General features: G+C 42.1%; 1 protein-coding gene across 2 annotated transcripts in view; it reads left to right on the forward strand.

Moving 5' to 3' along the window:
* Nucleotides 1–10568: 10568 nt before the first annotated feature.
* Nucleotides 10569–24765, forward strand: part of LOC134676374 (transcription elongation regulator 1) — a 57110-nt gene continuing 42913 nt past the window's right edge. Inside the window, exons 1-8 of one of the 2 annotated variants that reach the window (XM_063534736.1) lie at nucleotides 10569–10673; nucleotides 11248–11325; nucleotides 12242–12458; nucleotides 13847–13988; nucleotides 14334–14466; nucleotides 18643–18890; nucleotides 19286–19404; nucleotides 24404–24554. In XM_063534736.1, the coding sequence (XP_063390806.1) occupies nucleotides 10658–10673; nucleotides 11248–11325; nucleotides 12242–12458; nucleotides 13847–13988; nucleotides 14334–14466; nucleotides 18643–18890; nucleotides 19286–19404; nucleotides 24404–24554 (1104 nt within the window). In that variant the 5' untranslated portion in view covers nucleotides 10569–10657. The remainder of the gene's footprint in view (nucleotides 10674–11247; nucleotides 11326–12241; nucleotides 12459–13846; nucleotides 13989–14333; nucleotides 14467–18642; nucleotides 18891–19285; nucleotides 19405–24403; nucleotides 24555–24765) is intronic. The other variant, XM_063534737.1, reaches the window with a different exon arrangement.

A 24765-nucleotide genomic window follows, 5' to 3' on the forward strand; every position in this document is an offset into this window, starting at 1 on the left:
CGCTTGGCGTAATGTCAAAGTTATCATTGTCATCGATTGTCATAACAAAATTTTTCAGTTAAACCGCTGCGCTTGTTTGTTACAACTTGATTTATAATTAAGGCGCTCTTATAGTTGAGTTTTACGTTTCCGAGGGGGTGAAGCAGACGAGTGGTAGAACAGGCGGGCGGGCGCCCCGCGCGCCCCGCCGCACCATTCTCGCGCAGCACGTCTACATCCTTATTCTGGCGCCATCGGTATTCTGAATATTCTGATTTGTCAGTTCCGGGATTTTTTCCGGCAATTAATATCGAATAAGGTTTATTAGCAAATTCGTATTTAAATGAGTACTTAATGAAATTATATACTATATGAGAGTATACCCCGACAAACTAAGAACCTAATCAAATTATACCAAATTATTATGAGACAGAAATTAGTACTTACTTACCTTAAAAATATAATAGAGTTAGACCAAGAAAACTCTGCAACGATTTTGATTACACACGCAGTGCAAGTGTTATTTTGAATGACAAACCTTTATGAAATTATGATTAACACTTGCACTGCGTGTGCAACCAAAATCGTCGCAGACGTGGTCTAATTCTAGAAGTCAATTTCGGGCAAGTAGGTATTGAAAATAAGGAAGAATACTGTAGCAGGGGGGTGTCACTACCCAGTTTAGGTACATTTGGCCGGCGCGCCGCGCCGCGCGGCGTATGGCCAGTGTTACCAACTTGGCATAAATGATGCCAGATCTGGCATATTTTCACTCGCTTTGGCACCAAAATATTCCATTTAGCATCTGGCATATTTTTTAGCATAATTTAGTCTAAGCCAAGTTTGCACCAAATTGACAGCAACGATATGCGCCATCGCCTTATGTGGTTTATATTTTCATATAAATTTTGACTTTTGTGGAATAATGGACGTCGACAGACTATATAAAGTTGGTCAAGCAGACCTTGTCAGTAGAAAAAGGCGGCAAATTTGAAAAATGTATGTATTTAGCATGTTTTTAGCATATTTCAAAAAACTTTGGCATAATTTTGGCATAATCTAGACATTAGTCTAGCATTTTGTCAAAATCCGAGTTGGCAACACTGGTATGGCAGTGGGCTGCCGCGCGACGCTCGGCTTGCACGATAGTCGTGTCACGTGGCGCTCGCGCAAAATTGAAAATACACAATGGCTTCGAAACCTATATCTCGATCTAATCCGTATAAAAGATATTGTTCTGTTTACGGATGTCTCAAGAACAAGGAAGCAGAAATAACATTTTATTAAATTCCGGAAAGGTGAATTTTAAACTTTAAAACATAACATAAATATTAAGTAATCAAATCCGATAACTAATTCGTTTTGTTTGCATAAAACTAAACCGGTTTAGACCAATTTAAAATGATTATTGGTCGCCCAGAAACAATATTAGGAACTGACCGACATATTTTCAAAGGAATACGGCTGTGGCATACCTACCTAATACTTCCGTAAGAATCAGACATACTATCTCCGGATAAAAAAATTATGTTTACAGAATCAACGTTTGTAATTCCTACATATGTATTAATCTTAAAAATAATAAATCGGTAGGTATAGGTACAAAAACTTGTCAAGTTTCAACCCTGTGCCCGTTGCCGACACTCACAGCTCGGTCATAAAACGGCGGCGAGTATAGGTATAATTTTATACCTAAATGTGACTTTTGTGAACGAGTGAATTTTCTGTACGGTAGTACTATTACTTATTCTGTGACTGTAGTTCGTTTTTTTAGCATTAGAAAGTACTTGAAAGAAGGTAAGCGATCTTGACATGTCTTTTAATTGAAAAGCGCTTTTTAAAAATCAGTAACTATTACTTATGAAAGCTTATTTTATATATTAGGACTTTTATTTTATATAAAATCAATCAACATTTGGCATGATGTGTCACATCCCCGTAGCTGCAGGCGTCCATAGGCTATGGTGAATGCGGGTCGTATGCTTGCTTGCCACCAGTGTGGTATATAAAAACAGCATTTTTTGGAATAAATTTCCATATATCACGGTACGGACTTGGCGGAAATAAGGTAGAAGTACTAGTGCTCAACGCACTAGTATTCGACACAGGCACTTTATGTCAAAGTGACAAGAATTAAATTTGAATACAGAAAGATCGTCGCCGTTCAAATTTAACCTATATTACTTTGACATAAAGTATAGTGTGTAGCTTTCAAATAGAGCTCAACGGCTAATCCTATTGTCTATTGTTAAGTAAAACCGCACGTGCTACTGCAAAAAAAGGGTCTTAATTATTTTATTTGGCACCTGAGCGCCGGCTAGGCCAACGCACAAAAAACCAGTGTAGGTGCGCTCTCCGGTAACGCGCCTTTGTTACGCATCTCGATGACACATTTTAGACTGGTTCTGTAGCGTTCGACTCGCCGGCACTCAGTAACCGAAGTACGTATTTTTTATGCAGGTGGTTGTGGCACGTGGCACGAGCGGTTATACTTAACAATAGACAATAGAATTAGCCATCGAGCTCTATTTGAAAGCTACACACTATACCCATGTCGAATACTAGTGCAGCGTCGAGCACTAGTACTTTTACCTTACCTAATATTAAACACAAAACTATTTTAGGCATTTTTCGACCACTTCCCTTAAAACGCATGTAGGTAACTCGGAAACTAAAAGCGGTGAAATGGTTACCACCATACACTAAACACTCCCACATAGGTATTTGAATCCCGTACATACACATATGTTTAAAAATGATTCAATTTGATTAATTTAATAGCCTTTAATAAAATATATTTTCTCAAAAATGGACGGCAAAGTCGACTTTGCCGTCTAAAAAATAGGTCGCGAAGCATGTAGTTTATGGTCAATCAAAAATTAAAAAGTTAAAAACATTGCAGTCTCGATTTTGGGACTGCAATGTTGCATACAAATTCCATTATTTGTCGAGTTCCAAACTTTTTAAAAGTTGAAATGGCCATATCAAATGAAGGCACAGGCCCATCAAACAGCCAAACAGATGATTAATACCGCGACTATTTAGTTGTCTCAAATAGGTTGGCGTATTTTCGGCAGAAAAATACACTTCAATTTTTTTATAAAAAGAATAAAAAGGCGGCAAGATCTTTTTTCTGTGAAAATATATACGTAAAAACGTTGCTTTTGTAAAATATTTCTATTATATTTATATTTCTTGCACCATTTTTGAGAAAAGCACTATATATGACTCGGCTGGAAGGCTACTTGCTGGCTTCGGATTCAATTAAACGGACTCCCAAGGTCGTCCGTTTACAACGAATCCTCAGCCTGCAAGTAGCTACTTCCGAGCCTCGACAATAATGTACTATTACACAATTTATCAATCGTGACTGAATTCCGGATCGGTTAGATGGGTGTGTGCCTTTGCTTCCCAACTTGTTATAAAATGACAATATGACGGGCAAATGTCTGAAATGTCACAGTAATTAAGAATTATTTTGCTTTTCTTCGTAAGTATGTTGAAAAACATTGTGTGTATAACATATTTGCATATTTATACAGTGGTTACCCATTTTATGAAACGTTCACTAAACTAGCATAGGTCCGACGCTGGCAGTGGCCACGGGCGTACTGGCGTGGGGAATGGGCGCAAGGTATTGCCGCGTAGGGTGTAATTTAGTACGCAAAGCTTGAATTCATAAAATTATGAATGAAAAGATTAACGTATCGATAAAAGGACCAGCAATAACGAAGATTTACTTAAAAGCTATCAAATGAGGTAAGTTTCATATCCATTTTCGTCGTAGTACTTCTAAAATATGGATCAAAAGACAGCTTTAAGCATGTTTTCAACTTAAGATTATATCGAGAAAATAATGAGCCGTTGTGTTTCTGACAAGCAATAACGTAGTTCAAGGACTAAAGTTATACATACTAGAAAATAATGCATGAAATCCTTGTAAAAGTCTGTAAATATGGTTACAAAAAAGCGCATTTTACTACACACCGCGCCTTAATACCTAAACAGTAGATTTCATTGCTTAATAATATATCAAAAACCTTATTCCTACGTGTTTGAATGATTCACAAAAATAATAGTTCGAATCCACGAAGACCTACGACGTGAAAGATGGTGCCGTGAATTAAACTTGGAATACCTACCTACTTCACGTGTTACACACAGTATTGCTAAGAGAATCACGTCGATGTAAGTATAAAATTAATATTAATTTACTACAATTAAGTATTTAAAAGCTCACTTTATTGGCAGGGTCGTGGTATCTATTTATTTTCTGTGGTAATGTAGCCAGTATCTAAAGGCAAACCGTTAAACAGAGATGGTGCCTACTAGAAAGAAGGAATATACAAGAATACATAGCCATACTCAAAATTCAGCCTGAAACTGCTTTAAAAAGATATAATTTCTAATTTCCAGGTTCATGTTGCAGTTCAAGCTGCTGATATCATGGTGGACAAGACTTAATAAAGAGTTGTGAATAATAAAACATGTTTTTGTTTACCTACTTTTTTATTAATTTGGGAAATATGTTATATATGTTTACAAAAAAAAATGTAACTTTACATTAAATGTATGTTTATCATCTTCTGCACGAGCATCTGACAATGATGGCTTCTTGTTGACCATCCAGAAGAGAAGTGTATGGTTTGTTATTTACTCTGTTTCCAGGCATTATTTACGGTCGTAAAGTATTACGACGATTAATAATTAATATGACGTTCGTTTCAATACAAAATGCTCAACTTTGTTCTGGGCCCAAGTGCAATTACATATCTCACAGCTGTATCTAAATAGGAATCACGATGACCTGAAATAATAGGATATAATTAGCAAAATTGGCATGTTCCTAATATAGTAGTATAAGTATGTAGTACAATATCCAAACAATGGTGACAAGCCGGTAGAAAGCATCTACTGGGTGCTAAGCTACCTTTAGCAATGGACGGTTGTAACGATTTTATGAATCCAATCTTCTTACAAATCGAATCAGTTAAAATATATATGATGTAGGTAACTTACATTTATATTTTTGCTCCCTTGATTTCAGCCAAGTTAAGGTTGGAGTTGGATGCTATATGGATACATACTCCAATAAAACTAAGTTATATTATATAACTTAGGCAGATTTCTGGAATCAGCTTTCTCAAATTTATAGCGTAGGTATTTTGAAATTAATGATTCAAAATAAACGAGTTTGCCATTCCAGACGATATTATTATTTATAGAAACACGTGACACTGACATTGTCGACAGGTGACATTACAATCAATTGACAATGACAACTATTTTTTTAATTCTTGTTGTTGCTTGTGCTTTATCAAACAGCCGACGACATGTAATTTACGAGAAGTCGTATCTCATATTTTCAATAAATTATAAATGTTCAACCGAGCCACGAATTACTAAATCATTCAAATTAGTATCTTAAATTAACCTATATTTTCAGAAAATAAAATAAAAATGGGGGTCTAAAAAAAATGAACAATCCTAATTAGGATAGGAATTTATTGAAAATATGAGATACGACTTTTCGTAAATTACATGTCGTCGGCTGATTAGGATAATGCACAAGCAACAACAAGCATTAAAAAAATAGTTGTCATTGTCAATTGATTGTAATGTCACCTGTCGACAATGTCAGTGTCACGAGTTTCTATAAATAACAATCGTCTGGAATGGAAAACTCGTTTATTTTGAATCATTAATTTCAAAATACCTACGCTATAAATTTGAGAAAGCTGATTCCAGAAATCTGCCTAAGTTATATAATATAACTTAGTTTTATCGGAGCATGTATCCATATAGCATCCAACTCCAACCATAACTTGGCTGAAATCAAGGGAGCAAAAATACAAATGTAAGTTACCTACATCATATATATTTTAACTGATTCGATTTGTAAGAAGATTGGATTCATAAAATCGTTACAAGCGTCCATTGCTAAAGGTAGCTTAGCACCCAGTGGGTGCTTTCTGCCGGCTTGTCACCATTGTTTGGATATTGTACTACATACTTATACTACTATATTAGGAACATGCCAATTTTGCTAATTATATCCTATTATTTCAGGTCATCGTGATTCCTATTTAGATACAGCTGTGAGATGTGTAATTGCACTTGGGCCCAGAACAAAGTTGAGCATTTTGCATTGAAACGAACGTCATATTAATTATTAATCGTCGTAATACATTACGACCGTAAATAATGCCTGGGAACAGAGTAAATAACAAACCATACACTTCTCTTCTGGATGGTCAACAAGAAGCCATCATTGTCAGATGCTCGTGCAGAACATGATAAACATACATTTAATGTAAAGTTACTATTTTTTTTGTAAACATATATAACATATTTCCCAAATTAATAAAAAAGTAGGTAAACAAAAACATGTTTTATTATTCACAACTCTTTATTAAGTCTTGTCCACCATGATATCAGCAGCTTGAACTGCAACATGTACCTGGAAATTAGAAATTATATCTTTTTAAAGCAGTTTCAGGCTGAATTTTAAGTATGGCTATGTATTCTTGTATATTCCTTCTTTCTAGTAGGCACCATCTCTGTTTAACGGTTTGCCTTTAGATACTGGCTACATTACCACAGAAAATAAATAGATACCACGACCCTACCAATAAAGTGAGCTTTTAAATACTTAATTGTAGTAAATTAATATTAATTTTATACTTACATCAACGTGATTCTCACAGCAATACTGTGTGTAACACGTGAAGTAGGTAGGTATTCCAAGTTTAATTCACGGCACCATCTTTCGTAGGTCTTCGTGGATTCGAACTATTATTTTTGTGAATCATTCCCACACATAGGAACAAGGTTTTTGATATATTATTAAGCAATGAAATCTACTGTTTAGGTATTAATTATAAATCAAATTGTAACAAACAAGCGCAGCGGTTTAACTGAAAAATTTTGTTATGACAATCGATGACAATGATAACTTTGACAATACGTGAGTGACGGATTTATTTACTATGGTTCGATAACTTTTATTATGCAATGACTTTACATTCAGCCCAGGAGAAGGTCAAACTAAGGTCATAAGGATATTTGTTGAAATATCTTCAATCCTCAATTATTATATCGCATCAAATGTCGGAAACTGTTTAAAAACCTTATATCTCGAAATGGTTTTCGAAATAGAACATTTGAAAAAAAATGAACAATCCTAATTGTCGTGTTTCTTGTGACAATTGTCATTAGCTTCGCAAAATAAATATTTATTTATTGGCGATAACATGGAGTTTTCTTTATTAAAATGTTGGTGGGGAAAAAGCTCACCGCCCGTCCGATGGTAAGCGGTTACCGTAGCCTATAGAGGCCTGCGATGTCGACAATTGTCGCACCTGTCACCGTGGTGAAATACGGGCCCGATCGATTCTTACCATAAATGAAAAGTCATCATTGTCATCAAGCCTATGGGCTCCTTTAGATGATGCGAGAACTCGCATGCGACTTTCATTACATTGCGGGTTTTGATCGGTCAGTTGAATTGGACGTCAGCAACAGTCTACAATGTAACTAAAATGGCATGCGAGTTAGCGCGTCTAAGGCCCACTTACGCCAATCCTCTAACCCGGGATTAACCGGTTGAACCTGGAGTTACCATGGTCACCAGTAAAATTTGACACTGGGTTAACAGTGTAAGTCTGGTTTTAGTGTCACGCGGACCGTCCGTGCGGATCGCTCCGCACCGGACCAATATATATTAAGTTCAGGGAGCGTTACAGAGTAAAGCTGACGGGTCCGCGCGGACAGATTTCTCATACAATTTGGCGGTGCGGAGCCATCCGCACGGACGGTCCGCGTGACACTAAATCCAGCCTAAGGGCTCATTTAGACGATGCGAGAACTCGCATAGGAGTTTCATTACATTGCGGGTTTTGATCGATCGGTTGAATTATACGTAACCAACAGTCCGCAATGTAACTAAAATCGCATGCGAGTTCGCGCGCCGTCTAAATCAGCCCTAACGGGTTAACCCCGGGTTAGTGGGATAGTGCAAGTAAATGAGCCGTATGTGTGAAGTATGTGATGTATGTGGTGCAGGTGATCCCCGCGGCGCTGGCGGCGGCGGCGGCGGAGTGGAGCGCGCACCGGGCGCCGGACGGGCGGCCCTACTACTACAACGCGGGCAAGGGCGAGAGCGTGTGGGAGAAGCCCCAGCCCATGAAGGAGCTGGAAGGTATGTGGTGCAGGTGACCCCGGCGGCGGAGTGGAGCGCGCACCGGGCGCCGGACGGGCGGCCCTACTACTACAACGCGGGCAAGGGCGAGAGCGTGTGGGAGAAGCCCCAGCCCATGAAGGAGCTGGAAGGTATGTGGTGCAGGTGACCCCGGCGGCGGAGTGGAGCGCGCACCGGGCGCCGGACGGGCGGCCCTACTACTACAACGCGGGCAAGGGCGAGAGCGTGTGGGAGAAGCCCCAGCCCATGAAGGAGCTGGAAGGGATTACTAATATGTTGCATAAAATTTATTGTCATATTTTACTTTCGCATAGCAACCCTTGGCAGAATCATCATTTCGCAGAATTACTTTTTGCATAAGTTTCATGGCATACTGTTGTTTCGCACAATTTTGTAAAGCAAAATAATGCAATGGCATAATCTCAATTTGAAGAATAATACTATAATCGAATAATTGTTTTGCCGAAAATTGCGTCGCATAATATGTACTTGGCATACTGTCTTTTCGCACAATTTCCTTAGGCAGAATAATTCATTGGCATACTGTTGATGAGAATAATATTTTGATGGATAGTTAGTTTCTCTACCCTACCCTACTACACCAATGAATACCTACTCCAACAGTACCTATTGAGCAGGGGTCGCAGTTCTAATCTAACCTAACCTACAGTTCTGGAAGCAGTTTCTTTTGAGTAGGGGTCGCAGTTCTAACCTAACCTAACCTACACTTCTGGAAGCAGTTTCTTTTGAGTAGGGGTCGCAGTTCTAACCTAACCTAACCTACACTTCTGAAAGCAGTTTCTTTTGAGTAGGGGTCGCAGTTCTAACCTAACCTAACCTACAATTCTGGAAGCAGTTTCTTTTGAGTAGGGGTCGCAGTTCTAACCTAACCTACCCTACAGTTCTGGAAGCAGTTTCTTTTGAGTAGGGGTCGCAGTTCTAACCTAACCTAACCTACACTTCTGGAAGCAGTTTCTTTTGAGTAGGGGTCGCAGTTCTAACCTAACCTAACCTACAGTTCTGGAAGCAGTTTCTTTTGAGTAGGGGTCGCAGTTCTAACCTAACCTAACCTACAGTTCTGGAAGCAGTTTCTTTTGAGTAGGGGTCGCAGTTCTAACCTAACCTAACCTACAGTTCTGGAAGCAGTTTCTTTTGAGGGGTGTGTAATGATCCGTATAACAATTTTTGATATATTTTCAAAATATATAACAACTTTTGATATCATTTCATGGTGTATAATCACTTAAGCGGTATAATGAACTTTTGATATAACAACAAAATAACTATTTTCATGGGATATAATGTTTAATCGATATAAAAGCTATTCGATATAACGTTTACTGGATATAATGAATATTTGTTATAAGTATTTATGGTATAATGTATTCAAATGTATAATAATAAGTTGAGGTTATAATAAAAAAAGTCGGTTCTGGCGCTTCGCCGGCCGCTACCGCGGCACGCTCGCTTCGCTCGCTCGGCTCGCGCGTTGTAGGGTCGCAGTTCTACCTAACACTCCTCCTCGCTTCGCTCGTCGTCGTACCTAACTGAGACCTGCCTTAAGTTCGAATACGTAGGTTGTTATAATAGTAGTAAATATTACAAATTATACCAGTACTACATTATGCCAACTGAGCGTTATATCGAACTTAATTATATACGCTGTTAATGTTAGATTAGAAGTTGTTATATTACAAGTTCATTATACTTGACGATAGTTAGACTCTTTAAGAATATACCATGTATTGTTATAGCAAAAGTGCATTATGTCCCTCAATCGTTATATCGACTAAAAATATATCAAAAGTTGTTATATGGACCGTTACGCACCCTCTTTTGAGTAGGGGTCGCAGTTCTAACCTAACCTAACCTACAGTTCTGGCAACAATTTCTTTTGTGTAGGGGTCGCAATTGTAACCTAACCTAACCTATAGTTCTGGCAGCAATTCCTTTTATGTAGGGGTCGCAGTTCTAACCTAACTTAACCTGTAGTTCTGGCAGCAATTCCTTTTGTGTAGGTTCAGTCAGCGACATGAGTATTACGCGGTAACAATTTCGGCAGAACTTTTATTCTGCTGCATAACATTCTGCGAAATTCAAGTCTACAATATGAGCAATATGCCATAAGAAATTCGGTGGAATGTAATTTATGCTACATACAATTCTGCGTATGTAAAATCGACGATAGTAGTATTCTGCTATTCAAAATTCTGCCAAATGAATGTTATGCGACATGACAGTTATGCTAATTATACAATTATGCAAAAGTATCATTCGGTTAAAAATGTTTCTGCGAAACCTGCTATGCGAAGTGTATTTCGGACAATCGATATTATGCAAGATAAAGGGAAGCCAGCTGGAAGGTATGTGGTGCAGGTGACCCCGGCGGCGGAGTGGAGCGCGCACCGGGCGCCGGACGGGCGGCCCTACTACTACAACGCGGGCAAGGGCGAGAGCGTGTGGGAGAAGCCCCAGCCCATGAAGGAGCTGGAAGGTATGTGGTGCAGGTGACCCCGGCGGCGGACTGTTTGCCCTTGCATAGGGTTCCCATACGTCCGGATTTGTCCGGACATGTCAGGATTTTTGACCCCTTGTCCAGATTGCGGCCGGACTTGGCTAGTGTCCGGATTTTTAGGAATGACCTTATAAAAAAAATGTTTACGTGATATATTCATTACAAAGTTGACGCGCGCCGCCGGGGCGTCGTCAAGCTACGCCAAATCTCTGTTACAAGAAATGTCCGTATTTTTAGGGTGATGTCAGGATTTTTATCATGACATTTAATTCTTCCATATGGCAACCCTACCCTTGCAGGATCTACACCGTGTGTAACTTTCTCAAAGACACCGATATTCTAATTAACTCCATTTCGGAGCAATTAACGCCGTATGGCGTTCAAAAGGCTAATGCCCTTGATGCCAGCCCTTTAAGCCAAATCTCATATAATAAGGGGCATTCTATGATGGCGCCATCTATGCAAACGTTTGAAGTTGACAACCAAATTGTGAGAACACTGAATAATATAATTAAATGAGTGCATAATTATTAATATTATTATATTGTTGCAGAGTTACAAGCCAAAATAGCTGAGGAGAAGGGAGAAAAACCAGAGAAAGACAAAATGGACATTGACGGGAAAGTTGAAGGTAAATACTCTGAATTAGTTATTTGTTGTCATTTCATTTATTCTTTGTGAGTACAAAAGGTCTAATGTGTAAATCATTACATGTCTCAACACAACCCTGTGAGGGTATTGCAATACACTTAACAGCTATAAGAACTAAAGTATCTATACATAAAAACATTTAATATACAAATTTAATAAGTTAGGCATTATAAATAATATTTGAATTGATTGAAAAATATAATAAAATTAAGTATCAATCAATCAATCAATCAATATATTTATTGCTTACTTTACATAAGAACTTAACTTAGGTACAAAATGCGGTGTGGTACATTGCTATACATATGGATATATTTTTACTTTTATGGATATGCAAGGTATAGCGAAAGCAAGCTACCCTCCGTACTAGTTTACACTGTATTACGGCAAAATTATAATTAATAAAAAGTATAATTTAAATATTTTGTAGGCAATTGTTAGGCATTCAAATAAAATTTCAGTCGAATTGTAATTATTTTACATAAAATATAATGTTAATAAAATAAGAGTGGTGACATATATTATTGTTTTTGAAGTGAAAACTTCTTTAGCGGCGCTGTGCACTTTTTGTAATGGGGAAAAAATGTTAAACTCGTAACAGGTGTCACGTGACCGTAAGACGGACACGTGACCTGATCGAAAAACTGTTGCAATGATTTTTTCTTTATTGATTTAAATGCCCTCCAGTGAGTTTCCCTCTAACTGGTACTAATATAACTCGAGTACTAACAGTGATGTGCTTTGGGGGTTTCAAGTAATGCGACGAAATAGCGCTAGATGGCGTTAACCTCAATTATACATAGTGCGTCATTGAGTTTTCACTTCTGCCGGCACTCTCGGAGTGCAACCCGTTGTCTTTTTTAATCTCGCCTGTTAATACCGCCTAACGTGACCAGTTCTCCCAGTGATCGACGTGGAAGCGCACGCGGAGGCGGTGGCCGCGGCCGAGGCGGAGCGAGTCCGTCTACAGCAAGAGCGCGACATAGCCGACCGCGAGGCGGCCGAGCGCGAGGCAGCCGAGCAGGAGAAGAAAGAGAAAGAGGAGAAGGAAAAGGAGAAGGCGAAGAGGAAGAACAAGCCGATCTCGATTATGCCTATTTCTGGGACGCCCTGGTAAGTTCTTATTAAATAAAGGACGCTTATAACGGGGAATTCCTATCTGTATCGCACGCGCTTAATTATTTTTTTCTACTCGTTGACTGTAATTCCTGAATTAAGATTTCGTTATAGACTAGAAATCCTCTAGACCGAGTTTAGAGCAATTATTTCATGCAACCTATGATGCCAAAAATGCGGGGGTGCGCGGGACGAGGTGAGCAAAGTTCCGTGCCGGGATTGGTCCGTTCAAAGACACGCACGTCACACAAAGACACTTTCGACTCGAACATGGAGTAAAATTACCGTATGCGTGGCAGAGGGAGTAGCGCGACTATGCTCAGTCTGGTGGATGTCTTGTCTGTGGATTGCGTATACCAAACTGCATTTGGGTACTTTTAATGTATGGGCTCCCAACTGAACTTAGATACAGTTCGTTTCGATACAGTTTAGTCAACTATAATGAAATGGACCAATCACGGCTCTCCGCGATCTCATCGTCAGCCTCCGCGAAGAGGACGAAACAAAACCATACCTCAAATTAATTATTTATTTTAGGTTGTATAGTAGAAACGATTGCTTCCCTTGATATAACAACATCCCTAGACTACGTAAACCACTTAGCGTTGCTTGTTAGTCTCCATAGGCTACGGTGGCCAAAATCGAGAAAACAAATGTCTAAAAATTAAATTTAGCGCGGAGCAAGTACCAGGGCCTCATGAGTTACGAGAAGGTGTCGTTGACCAACGCGGCGGCCGTATGAAGGTATCGCGGCTGCTCGCGTATCTTAATAGCTGTATACTTTTGGTTTGGTTTGTTTGTATGATTCTACTAGTAAACATTTAATGAGTAAGATGCGTAAAAACCAAGCTATTTCGAATTTGGTAGCTAAACGAGATGGCGCTGTACAGTCCCCATCAGATGTATCGGAGCGGCCAAGGCGCTCACAATTATTTGAACACGCTTCTATTGTCACGAATATAGCTATAGTTGAGAGCTTAGCGAGAAGAAGCGAATGGTCGATCATTAGGAAGGCGTGCGACAAGTCGCAGAACACATATTAATTCACTATTTTAGACGGATTTATTTCTTATTTATTCAATTACCTTTAGTTACCGACGTTTCGACACAGGTTTCACTGGTCGTGGTCGCGGCTGAATGTCCCAGCAAAATGTCAAAACAGAGATTTGTGCAACTACCCGACGAAAAGCGTATGGAAAAGTTTGGGGTAGACATCACATTTTCAAACCACCCGCTACACATAATGTTAATTATTGTCAATAGTCGAACACACAACACTCAGAATATCCTCGCACACGTCCGAAGATAGATCCTTTGGCTTTAACTTCTGTGTCACCGCTGCGACACACACACATGACGAAGAGTTTCATGTTTTTTTTATGTAGGTGCTTGGTGTGGTCGGGCGACGGTCGCGTGTTCTTCTACAACCCGACGGCGCACACGTCGTTCTGGGAGCGGCCCGAGCAGCTCGTGGGCCGCGCCGACGTGGACCGCGCCATGGCCTGCCCGCCCGCCGCCGTCACGCAGGTACCACACACTACACCCATTAGTCCAACATGTGAATGTACTATGTAGTCACTTTTCTTTCTTACTTGGTTATTCTATGTTTGTAGTGACCCTGCCTCTGGTCCCGGGTCCTAATCCCGGTAAGGGTTTTTATTTGTGTGATGAACACAAATATTTGTTCCTGAGTCACAAGTATTCCCTATGTATTCGCGTTCTTTATGTCGGTAATTTACAGCAAGTAGAACATGTTTTAATTATTAATCTGTTACGGATTTATCGATGTTTCATTTTCTCATGTTTATGCCACTAAAACTTGTATGTCTGCAAATAAATAACCTGATTTAACCAAATTTGTTTGTTGTTCAGTATTTCCAACGCAAGGAGGCGACAGCGACGCCGACGGCGACGAAGCCCGCCAACGGCGACCTCAAGCGCTCCGCCGACTCCTCCAGCGAGGACTCCGACGCCGAGCCCGCCAAGAAGGCCAAGCCTGAGGAAGGTCAGTCACATACATACATACATACATACAACGGCGACCTCAAGCGCTCCGCCGACTCCTCCAGCGAGGACTCCGACGCCGAGCCCGCCAAGAAGGCCAAGCCTGAGGAAGGTCAGTCACATACATACATACATACATACAACGGCGACCTCAAGCGCTCCGCCGACTCCTCCAGCGAGGACTCCGACGCCGAGCCCGCCAAGAAGGCCAAGCCTGAGGAAGGTCAGTCACATACATACATACATACATACAACGGCGACCTCAAGCGCTCCGCCGACTCCTCCAGCGAGGACTCCGACGCCGAGCCCGCCAAGAAGGCCAAGCCTGAGGAAGGTCAGTCACATACATACATACATACATACAACGGCGACCTCAAGCGCTCCGCCGACTCCTCCAGCGAGGACTCCGACGCCGAGCCCGCCAAGAAGGCCAAGCCTGAGGAAGGTCAGTCACATACATACATACATACATACAACGGCGACCTCAAGCGCTCCGCCGACTCCTCCAGCGAGGACTCCGACGCCGAGCCCGCCAAGAAGGCCAAGCCTGAGGAAGGTCAGTCACATACATACATACATACATACAACGGCGACCTCAAGCGCTCCGCCGACTCCTCCAGCGAGGACTCCGACGCCGAGCCCGCCAAGAAGGCCAAGCCTGAGGAAGGTCAGTCACATACATACATACATACATACAACGGCGACCTCAAGCGCTCCGCCGACTCCTCCAGCGAGGACTCCGACGCCGAGCCCGCCAAGAAGGCCAAGCCTGAGGAAGGTCAGTCACATACATACATACATACATACATACATACAACGGCGACCTCAAGCGCTCCGCCGACTCCTCCAGCGAGGACTCCGACGCCGAGCCCGCCAAGAAGGCCAAGCCTGAGGAAGGTCAGTCACATACATACATACATACATACAACGGCGACCTCAAGCGCTCCGCCGACTCCTCCAGCGAGGACTCCGACGCTGAGCCCGCCAAGAAGGCCAAGCCTGAGGAAGGTCAGTCACATACATACATACATACATACAACGGCGACCTCAAGCGCTCCGCCGACTCCTCCAGCGAGGACTCCGACGCCGAGCCCGCCAAGAAGGCCAAGCCTGAGGAAGGTCAGTCACATACATACATACATACATACATACAACGGCGACCTCAAGCGCTCCGCCGACTCCTCCAGCGAGGACTCCGACGCCGAGCCCGCCAAGAAGGCCAAGCCTGAGGAAGGTCAGTCACATACATACATACATACATACAACGGCGACCTCAAGCGCTCCGCCGACTCCTCCAGCGAGGACTCCGACGCCGAGCCCGCCAAGAAGGCCAAGCCTGAGGAAGGTCAGTCACATACATACATACATACATACAACGGCGACCTCAAGCGCTCCGCCGACTCCTCCAGCGAGGACTCCGACGCCGAGCCCGCCAAGAAGGCCAAGCCTGAGGAAGGTCAGTCACATACATACAACGGCGACCTCAAGCGCTCCGCCGACTCCTCCAGCGAGGACTCCGACGCTGAGCCCGCCAAGAAGGCCAAGCCTGAGGAAGGTCAGTCACATACATACATACATACATACAACGGCGACCTCAAGCGCTCCGCCGACTCCTCCAGCGAGGACTCCGACGCCGAGCCCGCCAAGAAGGCCAAGCCTGAGGAAGGTCAGTCACATACATACAACGGCGACCTCAAGCGCTCCGCCGACTCCTCCAGCGAGGACTCCGACGCCGAGCCCGCCAAGAAGGCCAAGCCTGAGGAAGGTCAGTCACATACATACATACATACATACATACAACGGCGACCTCAAGCGCTCCGCCGACTCCTCCAGCGAGGACTCCGACGCCGAGCCCGCCAAGAAGGCCAAGCCTGAGGAAGGTCAGTCACATACATACATACATACATACATACATACATACATACATACAACGGCGACCTCAAGCGCCCCGCCGACTCCTCCAGCGAGGACTCCGACGCCGAGCCCGCCAAGAAGGCCAAGCCTGAGGAAGGTCAGTCACATACATACATACATACATACATACAACGGCGACCTCAAGCGCTCCGCCGACTCCTCCAGCGAGGACTCCGACGCCGAGCCCGCCAAGAAGGCCAAGCCTGAGGAAGGTCAGTCACATACATACATACATACATACAACGGCGACCTCAAGCGCTCCGCCGACTCCTCCAGCGAGGACTCCGACGCCGAGCCCGCCAAGAAGGCCAAGCCTGAGGAAGGTCAGTCACATACATACATACATACATACAACGGCGACCTCAAGCGCTCCGCCGACTCCTCCAGCGAGGACTCCGACGCTGAGCCCGCCAAGAAGGCCAAGCCTGAGGAAGGTCAGTCACATACATACATACATACATACAACGGCGACCTCAAGCGCTCCGCCGACTCCTCCAGCGAGGACTCCGACGCCGAGCCCGCCAAGAAGGCCAAGCCTGAGGAAGGTCAGTCACATACATACAACGGCGACCTCAAGCGCTCCGCCGACTCCTCCAGCGAGGACTCCGACGCCGAGCCCGCCAAGAAGGCCAAGCCTGAGGAAGGTCAGTCACATACATACATACATACATACAACGGCGACCTCAAGCGCTCCGCCGACTCCTCCAGCGAGGACTCCGACGCCGAGCCCGCCAAGAAGGCCAAGCCTGAGGAAGGTCAGTCACATACATACATACATACATACATACATACATACATACAACGGCGACCTCAAGCGCCCCGCCGACTCCTCCAGCGAGGACTCCGACGCCGAGCCCGCCAAGAAGGCCAAGCCTGAGGAAGGTCAGTCACATACATACATACATACATACATACATACATACATACATACATACAACGGCGACCTCAAGCGCTCCGCCGACTCCTCCAGCGAGGACTCCGACGCCTAGCCCGCCAAGAAGGCCGAGCCTGAGGAAGGTAATCTTCTTTTTCTCAAAAATGGACGGCAAACTCGACTTTGCCGTCTAAAACATAGGTCGCGAAGCGCGTAGTTTATGGTCAGTCAAAAATTAAAAAGTTAAAAACATTGCAGTCTCGATTTTGGGACTGCAATGTTGCATACAAATTCCATTATTTGTCGAGTTCCAAACTTTTTAAAATTTGAAATGGCCATATCAAATGAAGGCACAGGCCCATTAAACAGCCAAACAGATGATTAGTACCGCGACTATTTAGCTGTCTCAAATAGGTTGGTATATTTTCGGCAGAAAAATACACTTCTATTTTTTTATAAAAAAAATAAAAAGGCGGCAAGGGCTTTTTTCTGCGAAAGTATATACGTAAAGAACGTTGCTTTTGTAAAATATTTCTATGATATTTATATTTATTGCACCATTTTTGAGAAAAGCACTATATATGACTCGGCTGGAAGGCTACTTGCTGGCTTCGGATTCAATTAAACGGACTCCCAAGGTCGTCCGTTTAAAACGAATCCTCAGCCTGCAAGTAGCTACTTCCGAGCCTCGACAATAATGTACTATTTCGCGTTGTTCCGGCACCGGCATTTTGCCATGGCCCACGGGAGCCTGGGGTCCGCTTGACAATTAATTTCATGATTTGACGTAGGCACTAGTTTTTACGAAAGCGACTGCCATCTCTGACCTTTCAACCCAGAGGAGAAGCTAGGCCTCATCGGGATTAGTCCGGTTTCCTCACGATGTTTTCCTACACCGAAAAGCAGCTGGTAATATCAAATGATATTTCGTACATAAGTTCCGAAAAACTCATCGGTGCGAGTCGGGGCTTGCGGTCGAACTAGAACCTCAAAACAAAACGGCCTTTTTAACTTTGGACGCATAAATTGACGAATCCAGCAACATAAAAACTAGTTTGATGTATTCAAAAGGTACTTAAAGACACAATACAGCACGTAACGGCCCCCTTTTTGAAATACCTGTCTGTTAGCACCCACTCGAGGCCGCACGCCTCCCGGGCTCGAGGCCAGAGCGCGCGCGCACCGCTAACAGAACCTTCTCGCGATTTACTTACCTTTCCGCTCAGATTAATGTACTCATTGTTAAACTGTAAATGGTGTCGCTTTCATTATTTCCGAACCTTCGTCAACAATGTCGTTCAATTTAAATAAACACGATTAATTAGCGGTGGCGCTAGTGTGCACGTTTAAAGACTCTTATCTCGATTGTAAAATTGATATCGGTTACAGCGGCGTCGAAGAAGCCGGCGTCGACGACGTCCTCGTCGCTGATCGACGCGGGCAAGGAGGCGCGCATCGAGGCGGAGGCGCGCGCGGCGCGGCAGCGCGCGCTCGTGCCGCTCGAGCAGCGCGTGCGCGTGTTCCGGCAGATGCTGCAGGAGCGGGACGTGTCCGCCTTCAGCACCTGGGAGAAGGAGCTCAAGAAGATCGTGTGCGACTGCCGGTACCTGCTGCTCACCTCCGAGGAGCGCAAGCAGGTATGACACACACACGCACTAACATACCACTACATAGCCCTCAGACCGCGGCGACGCGAGCTGTTGGCTTTACCAGCGGACGCACCGTGTCACGACTCAACTCTCCGCTGCTCCGTGCCCTGACACGGTTGAATGCGCTCTTGGCATCATCACCCGAGTGCGACCTGTTTGCGTGGCGTTGAGTGTCTGTGAGAAATGGATGCCTGAGATTCTGTAAGGTGATTAATTATGTACCAAATATACAAAAATTTACGCCGGCCGGACGAATAGTAGGTCACTATCCGGTATCCGATCGGATGATAAAATAACGGCCAGATAGGCCGATAACCGGATAGTAACGGAATATCCGGTGCACCTCTAGTTGCCAGCACTAATAAAGAAATGTTTGTCGTCAGGTGTACAACAAGTACGTGCGCGAGCGCGCCGAGGAGGAGCGCAAGGAGAAGAAGAACAAGCTGCAGCAGAAGAAGAACGCCTTCAAACAGCTCATGGAGGAGGCCAAGCTGCACTCCAAGTGAGTACTGTGGAATCCGGTGACTCCGCTTACTATGACGCAAACTGACCAACCGCTTACTATGACGCAAACTGGCCAACTGCTTACTATGGCGCAAACTGACCAACCGCTTACTATGACGCAAACTGGCCAACCGCTTACTATGACGCAATTACTGTGCGAAGTTTGGTCTTCATATAAAATTCTTTGTGACAAACTCGGATAAGATGACTTTGCTTATAGTGACAAATCGCTTACTATGACCTACAAATCCCATTTTTATGAAATTATGTGCGGTTATACTGACACATTTTCTGGTTTTCGTGACCGTCCCCACGTCTTTCCTTGCGAGGACGTTTGGTGCGTGCGTGGCGTTTCAGTTGTTTTAGTTTTGATTCTCGGTGTAAGTTGATAATTGGTACAGTCGACGTCAAAGATATGTTTACATTTTTCGCATTATTAGAAAGGAGTAAGGTGCAAAAGTGTGAACATATCTCTGACGTCGAGCGTCGACTGTACAAGGTTAATAAAACCCATTTCTTATGAAGGAAATTGAGATTAATTCGGAAAATTAATAAAAATAAGAAGTTAATCCACTATGCTTTATATGACATCCGCTCAGTATGACGTGTTTGTCACTTCCCTTCGATGTCATTATAAACGGATTCTACTATACTGTAGTGCAGGGCTTGTTAACGTTACCAATTCACATTATAAAGTAACGTTACTTAACGTTAAAATCATAAATATACCTTATTACCGGTAGTAAATGGTAACGATACTTGATAACTTAACATTATTATAACGTTAGCTAGTTAACGTTAATTTTACCGGTAATTTTACTTTTTATTGCAGGGCTTGTTAACGTTACCCAATCCACATTATAAACTAACGTTAACACTATCATTCATAAAGCTGATATTTGCTTGTAATTTCATACACAATATTAAGGCCAGTAGACCTTATTGACCATAAATACGGCAGGGCTTCTGTCAAATTGAAATAGAATCAGTCAAAATACATTAAAGATAATTATGTACGTTAGTAAAACTCAACTTTAATTCTAGTAGTTAGAGTTCATAGTCTTTTGTCATTATTCTTTATGTTGATCAAATGAAAGAGGTGGTATTTTACTTGTTTAAGATCTGTGTCCAATATGCATTGCGTCTCACTCTCTCATTAAGCAAAATGTGAAACGTAAATACACATTGGACCGAAATTGGACAGATAGAATACCACCCGGCTGTGTCGGAATATATATATGCCAAAATAAGGAGGTTGCAAAACGTCATAAATTAGTTTGTTAAATATGATGGTATAGCTAATTCGTTACTTGGTCGGTTTATATTAGGTCCAGGCATCTTTGATATAATATACGTCAAGATTATATAGATTGGATAATGTCTAGATTCATTTTGTGAAATATGGAGGTGTTGCTGAAATGTAATTTAGTCGGATTATATTAAATGAGACACCTAGCTAGTTATTGATGTTACTGCTTGCTCGTAAAAATGATTCAATTAAAGATAATTAAGTAGGTACGTTAGTAAAACTCAACTTTAATTCTAATAGTTAGAGTTCATAGTCTTTTGTCATTATTCTTTATGTTAATCTAGAATGGTGAAACTTAAATTCTTATTTGAGACATTATTACATGCAATGTGAAATAATAATAATGTCCTAATGTGATATGTTGTTCAGGGCGTGTGGTTCAGAAGAGGAACTATTTTTTTATTATTTTTACGCTACGACGCACGGTTTAGGAGATCCAACCCTATGAAGATTTTTGTTTTCTTTTTTTTTCTTCTATTTATTAGTTTTTTTCTTTTCTTGTATTTTTTAAATGTTATTAAGGGGTTTCCTAAAGGGGAACGAAAGTTTGATTACTTTTGCGCTACGACGTACTGTTTAGGACACTTTAGGAGATAAAGCATTATAAAGTTATTTTTGTTTTTTTTTTTCCTTTTTTTTCTTTTTTTTAATATCAATTAGGAGTTTCGTACAGAGGAACGAACATTTTACTATTTTTGCGCAACGACGCACGGTTTAGGAGATACAGTCCTATAAATATTTTTCCTTCTTTTTTTGTGTTTTTTTAAATATGACTTAGGAGTTTCGTAAAGGGGAATGAAAATTTGATTATTTTTGCGCTACGACGTACGGTTTAGGATATACAGCTCTATAAAGATGAAAAAAAGGAAATCGTACCATAAACCACATACTGCCTATATTTTTTTTAAAGTGGTAACACACCATCGCACCGCACCGTGACCCTAGAGCGTCACACCCATAAGTGAGAGCGAGAAAGAGAAACAGATATCTCCTTCTCGATCTCACCCATGGGTGCGAAACTCCGAGGCCGCGGCGCGGTGCGACAGTGTGTTACCATTTTAATGGCTGAATGCCACGAAGGTGTGTCACAAATATCTGTGATATGGAAATTAAAAAAAGCAGCCAAGTGCGAGTCGGACTCGTTTACGATTTATGACGTATAAAAAAATACTACTTACTAGATCTCGTACAAACCAATTTTGCATGGTAATGTATTTTTTTTTGTTTTATCATTTTTTTTTTAAGTTACAGGGGGGGGGGACACACATTTTACCACTTTGGAAGAGTCTGTTGCGCAAACTATTCAGTTTATAAAAAAATGATATTAGAAACCTCATTATCATTTTTGAAGACCTATCCATTAATACCGCACACGTATAGCCCCCTCCAGACTATGCGCGTGAATCGCGGGCGAAGCCGCGAACGCGAGTGTGGAGTCTAGTTCGCTGATATGCGAAATCGACTCCAGACTCGCGTTCGCGGCTTCGCGCCGCGATTCGCGCACGAGTGTGGAGCGGGCTTATGGGTTTGCAGACAAAAAAAAATTTGAGTGCAGTTCTAAATATGGGAAAACTCCAAAATTTATTGTTTCTTTTTTCTATTTTTGTGTGAAAATCTTAATGCGGTTCACAGAATACATCTACTTACCAAGTTTCAACAGTATATTTCTTATAGTTTCGGAAAAAAGTGGCTGTGACGTACGGACGGACAGACAGACATGACGAATCCATAAGGGTTCTGTTTTTTGCCATTTGGCTACGGAACCCTAAAAACTAATAAAAAGAAGAAAAAAAAGAGAGAAAAACCTTTATAGGGCTGGATCTCCTAAACAGTGCTTCGTAGCGCAAAAATAATAAAATTTTCGTTCCTCTTTTTGTAAAAAGTTTGTGTAAAAGTGCCCTTGTGGCCTATTTGCTGAATAAATGTTGATGTTTGATGTCTTCAGAACCACACGCACTGAACAACCTATCACATTGGGACATTATTATTATTTCATTGAATGTTTGAGAAAAGCACTATACATGCCTAGCCGTGAAAAGGTCTTGCCGGCTTCATATCACTCCCTGAAACGTATAAAACGACACCCATGATGACTTTTATGTCAAAGTGCACGGGAGACATCTTGGATCTTAAAACTATCATGATTTTTGAAACCGTCACTCCCTGAAACCTATAAAATGACACCCATGATGACTTTAATGTCAAAGTGCACGGCAGACATCTTGGATTCCAAAATGGTCATCATTTTCAAAATCTGCACCCCCTAAAACCTACAAAATGACATCCATGACGACTTTTATGACATACTGCATGGTCGCCATCTTGGATTCCAAAATGGTCATTTTCGAAATCTGCACATCTGATTCAAATAATCTGCATCTACCGGGTGTGGCCTGTAACATGAGCAAATAATTAAAACATAGGTTGTACTCCTCAAATGGTGAAACTTTTGTTCAACAACTTTTAAAAATTATGAAGTATTTAGACTCCCTATTTTACATACAAAATAAATATTATCTTCAATGGACGCCATCGCCACGCCATAATTATTATTGTGATTTGACGTTGCTTGTCACGCCTTAACCATAACAAATTTCGCAATACATTGCGTCTTAGAATAAACTTTAAAGTGTATTAAAAATCAAACCACAAGTTATTTTTAAAAGTTGCTGAACAAATATTGGTCAGTATGAGGAGTACAGCCTAAAATTTAATTTTATGCTCATATTACAGGCCACACCCGGCATATCTATTAAGCCAACATCAACAACATATCTACTATCGAAAGGTACTTTTGATAGTAGTAGTGCGAAATGTAATCTGAAAGGAATCAAGTAATGCATTCCTATAATGAGGAATCGATATTGATTCCAATTACTAGTAATTGTAATATTAGAAAAGATGATTCCTGATTCCTTAAATGTAAGTGTACTTAGTAATTCGGTATTGTTAGATTACAAAGTAATCTGGGAATCAGTAATCAGATTACAAAGTAATTTCGAGTAATCGTGGAACCAAGAATCAATTACGAAATGCCCGTCTCTGCCTGACAGTGAATGAACACTCGCTCGATTGTCAACGATGATGACATCTATCAGTGAACCAAACGGTAAATAAGCAGCTGTTAACGTTACCTACTAACGTTAAAAATGGTGTATCGATACCTTTGACTTAACGTTAGCTCAAATTGACAGCTGCTAACGTTACCATTTTGTTACCGGTAAAGAGTAGTATAACTAACGGTACCTGGTTTAACGTTAGTTACAACTTAACGTTAAATCTGTCACCTTGTGGTAACGATACCAACTTTTTAACGGTATTTAAAGCCCTGCTGTAGTGTATTGGCGTCTCGAGCGCTTACATTGCCTCAACCGCATCGCTAAAACTTTTTCATTGTAACTGACATCTGTATTTGGGTCGATCAACTATTTCTTGTTGTTGTCTGTCCCATCAGCCAGGAGACAATAAGTAGCATAGTTTCTTAAAAGAGCTGCTGTACCATGTTCCACAAACGTGCTTAGTAGATGTCCCATTACGGAAAGGCCTTATAACTACCAAAAAAATTTAGTTTGGTTCATTTAAATACGGAATAGCTAGTATTTTAAGAGTGACCCAGGAGACCGTAACCATGGCAACTAGTGACAAGAAAAAGTTGATTCACCCATTTACAATGAACGTGTTCCCCCAGATCGTCGTTCAACGAGTTCTCGAGCAAGCACGGGCGCGACGAGCGCTTCAAGGGCATCGACAAGCCGCGCGACCGCCTCGCCTACTTCACCGAGCACGTCGCCGAGCTGCGCAAGCGCGACAAGGACGACAAGGAGCGCCGGCGCGAGCAGGTGAGCCGGCGGGGGGGTTACGGGGCGGGCGGTGCGCGGTGCCGTGACCAGGATACTAGTTACATCACTCGATTCATCAGTCAGATAAAGTCTCTCTCTTTCTTCGTCGTAACCTCATGTCTGAGGGTCGTGACCGCCATAAGTCGCGTTTTCTTGGATTGCTCTCCAACCTGGCCGATCTTCTGCCTTCCGCATAGAGCCTTGGATTTTG

Source organism: Cydia fagiglandana, chromosome 24 (genome assembly GCF_963556715.1).
Source record: "Cydia fagiglandana chromosome 24, ilCydFagi1.1, whole genome shotgun sequence".
NCBI classification, from domain to species: Eukaryota; Metazoa; Arthropoda; class Insecta; order Lepidoptera; family Tortricidae; genus Cydia; species Cydia fagiglandana.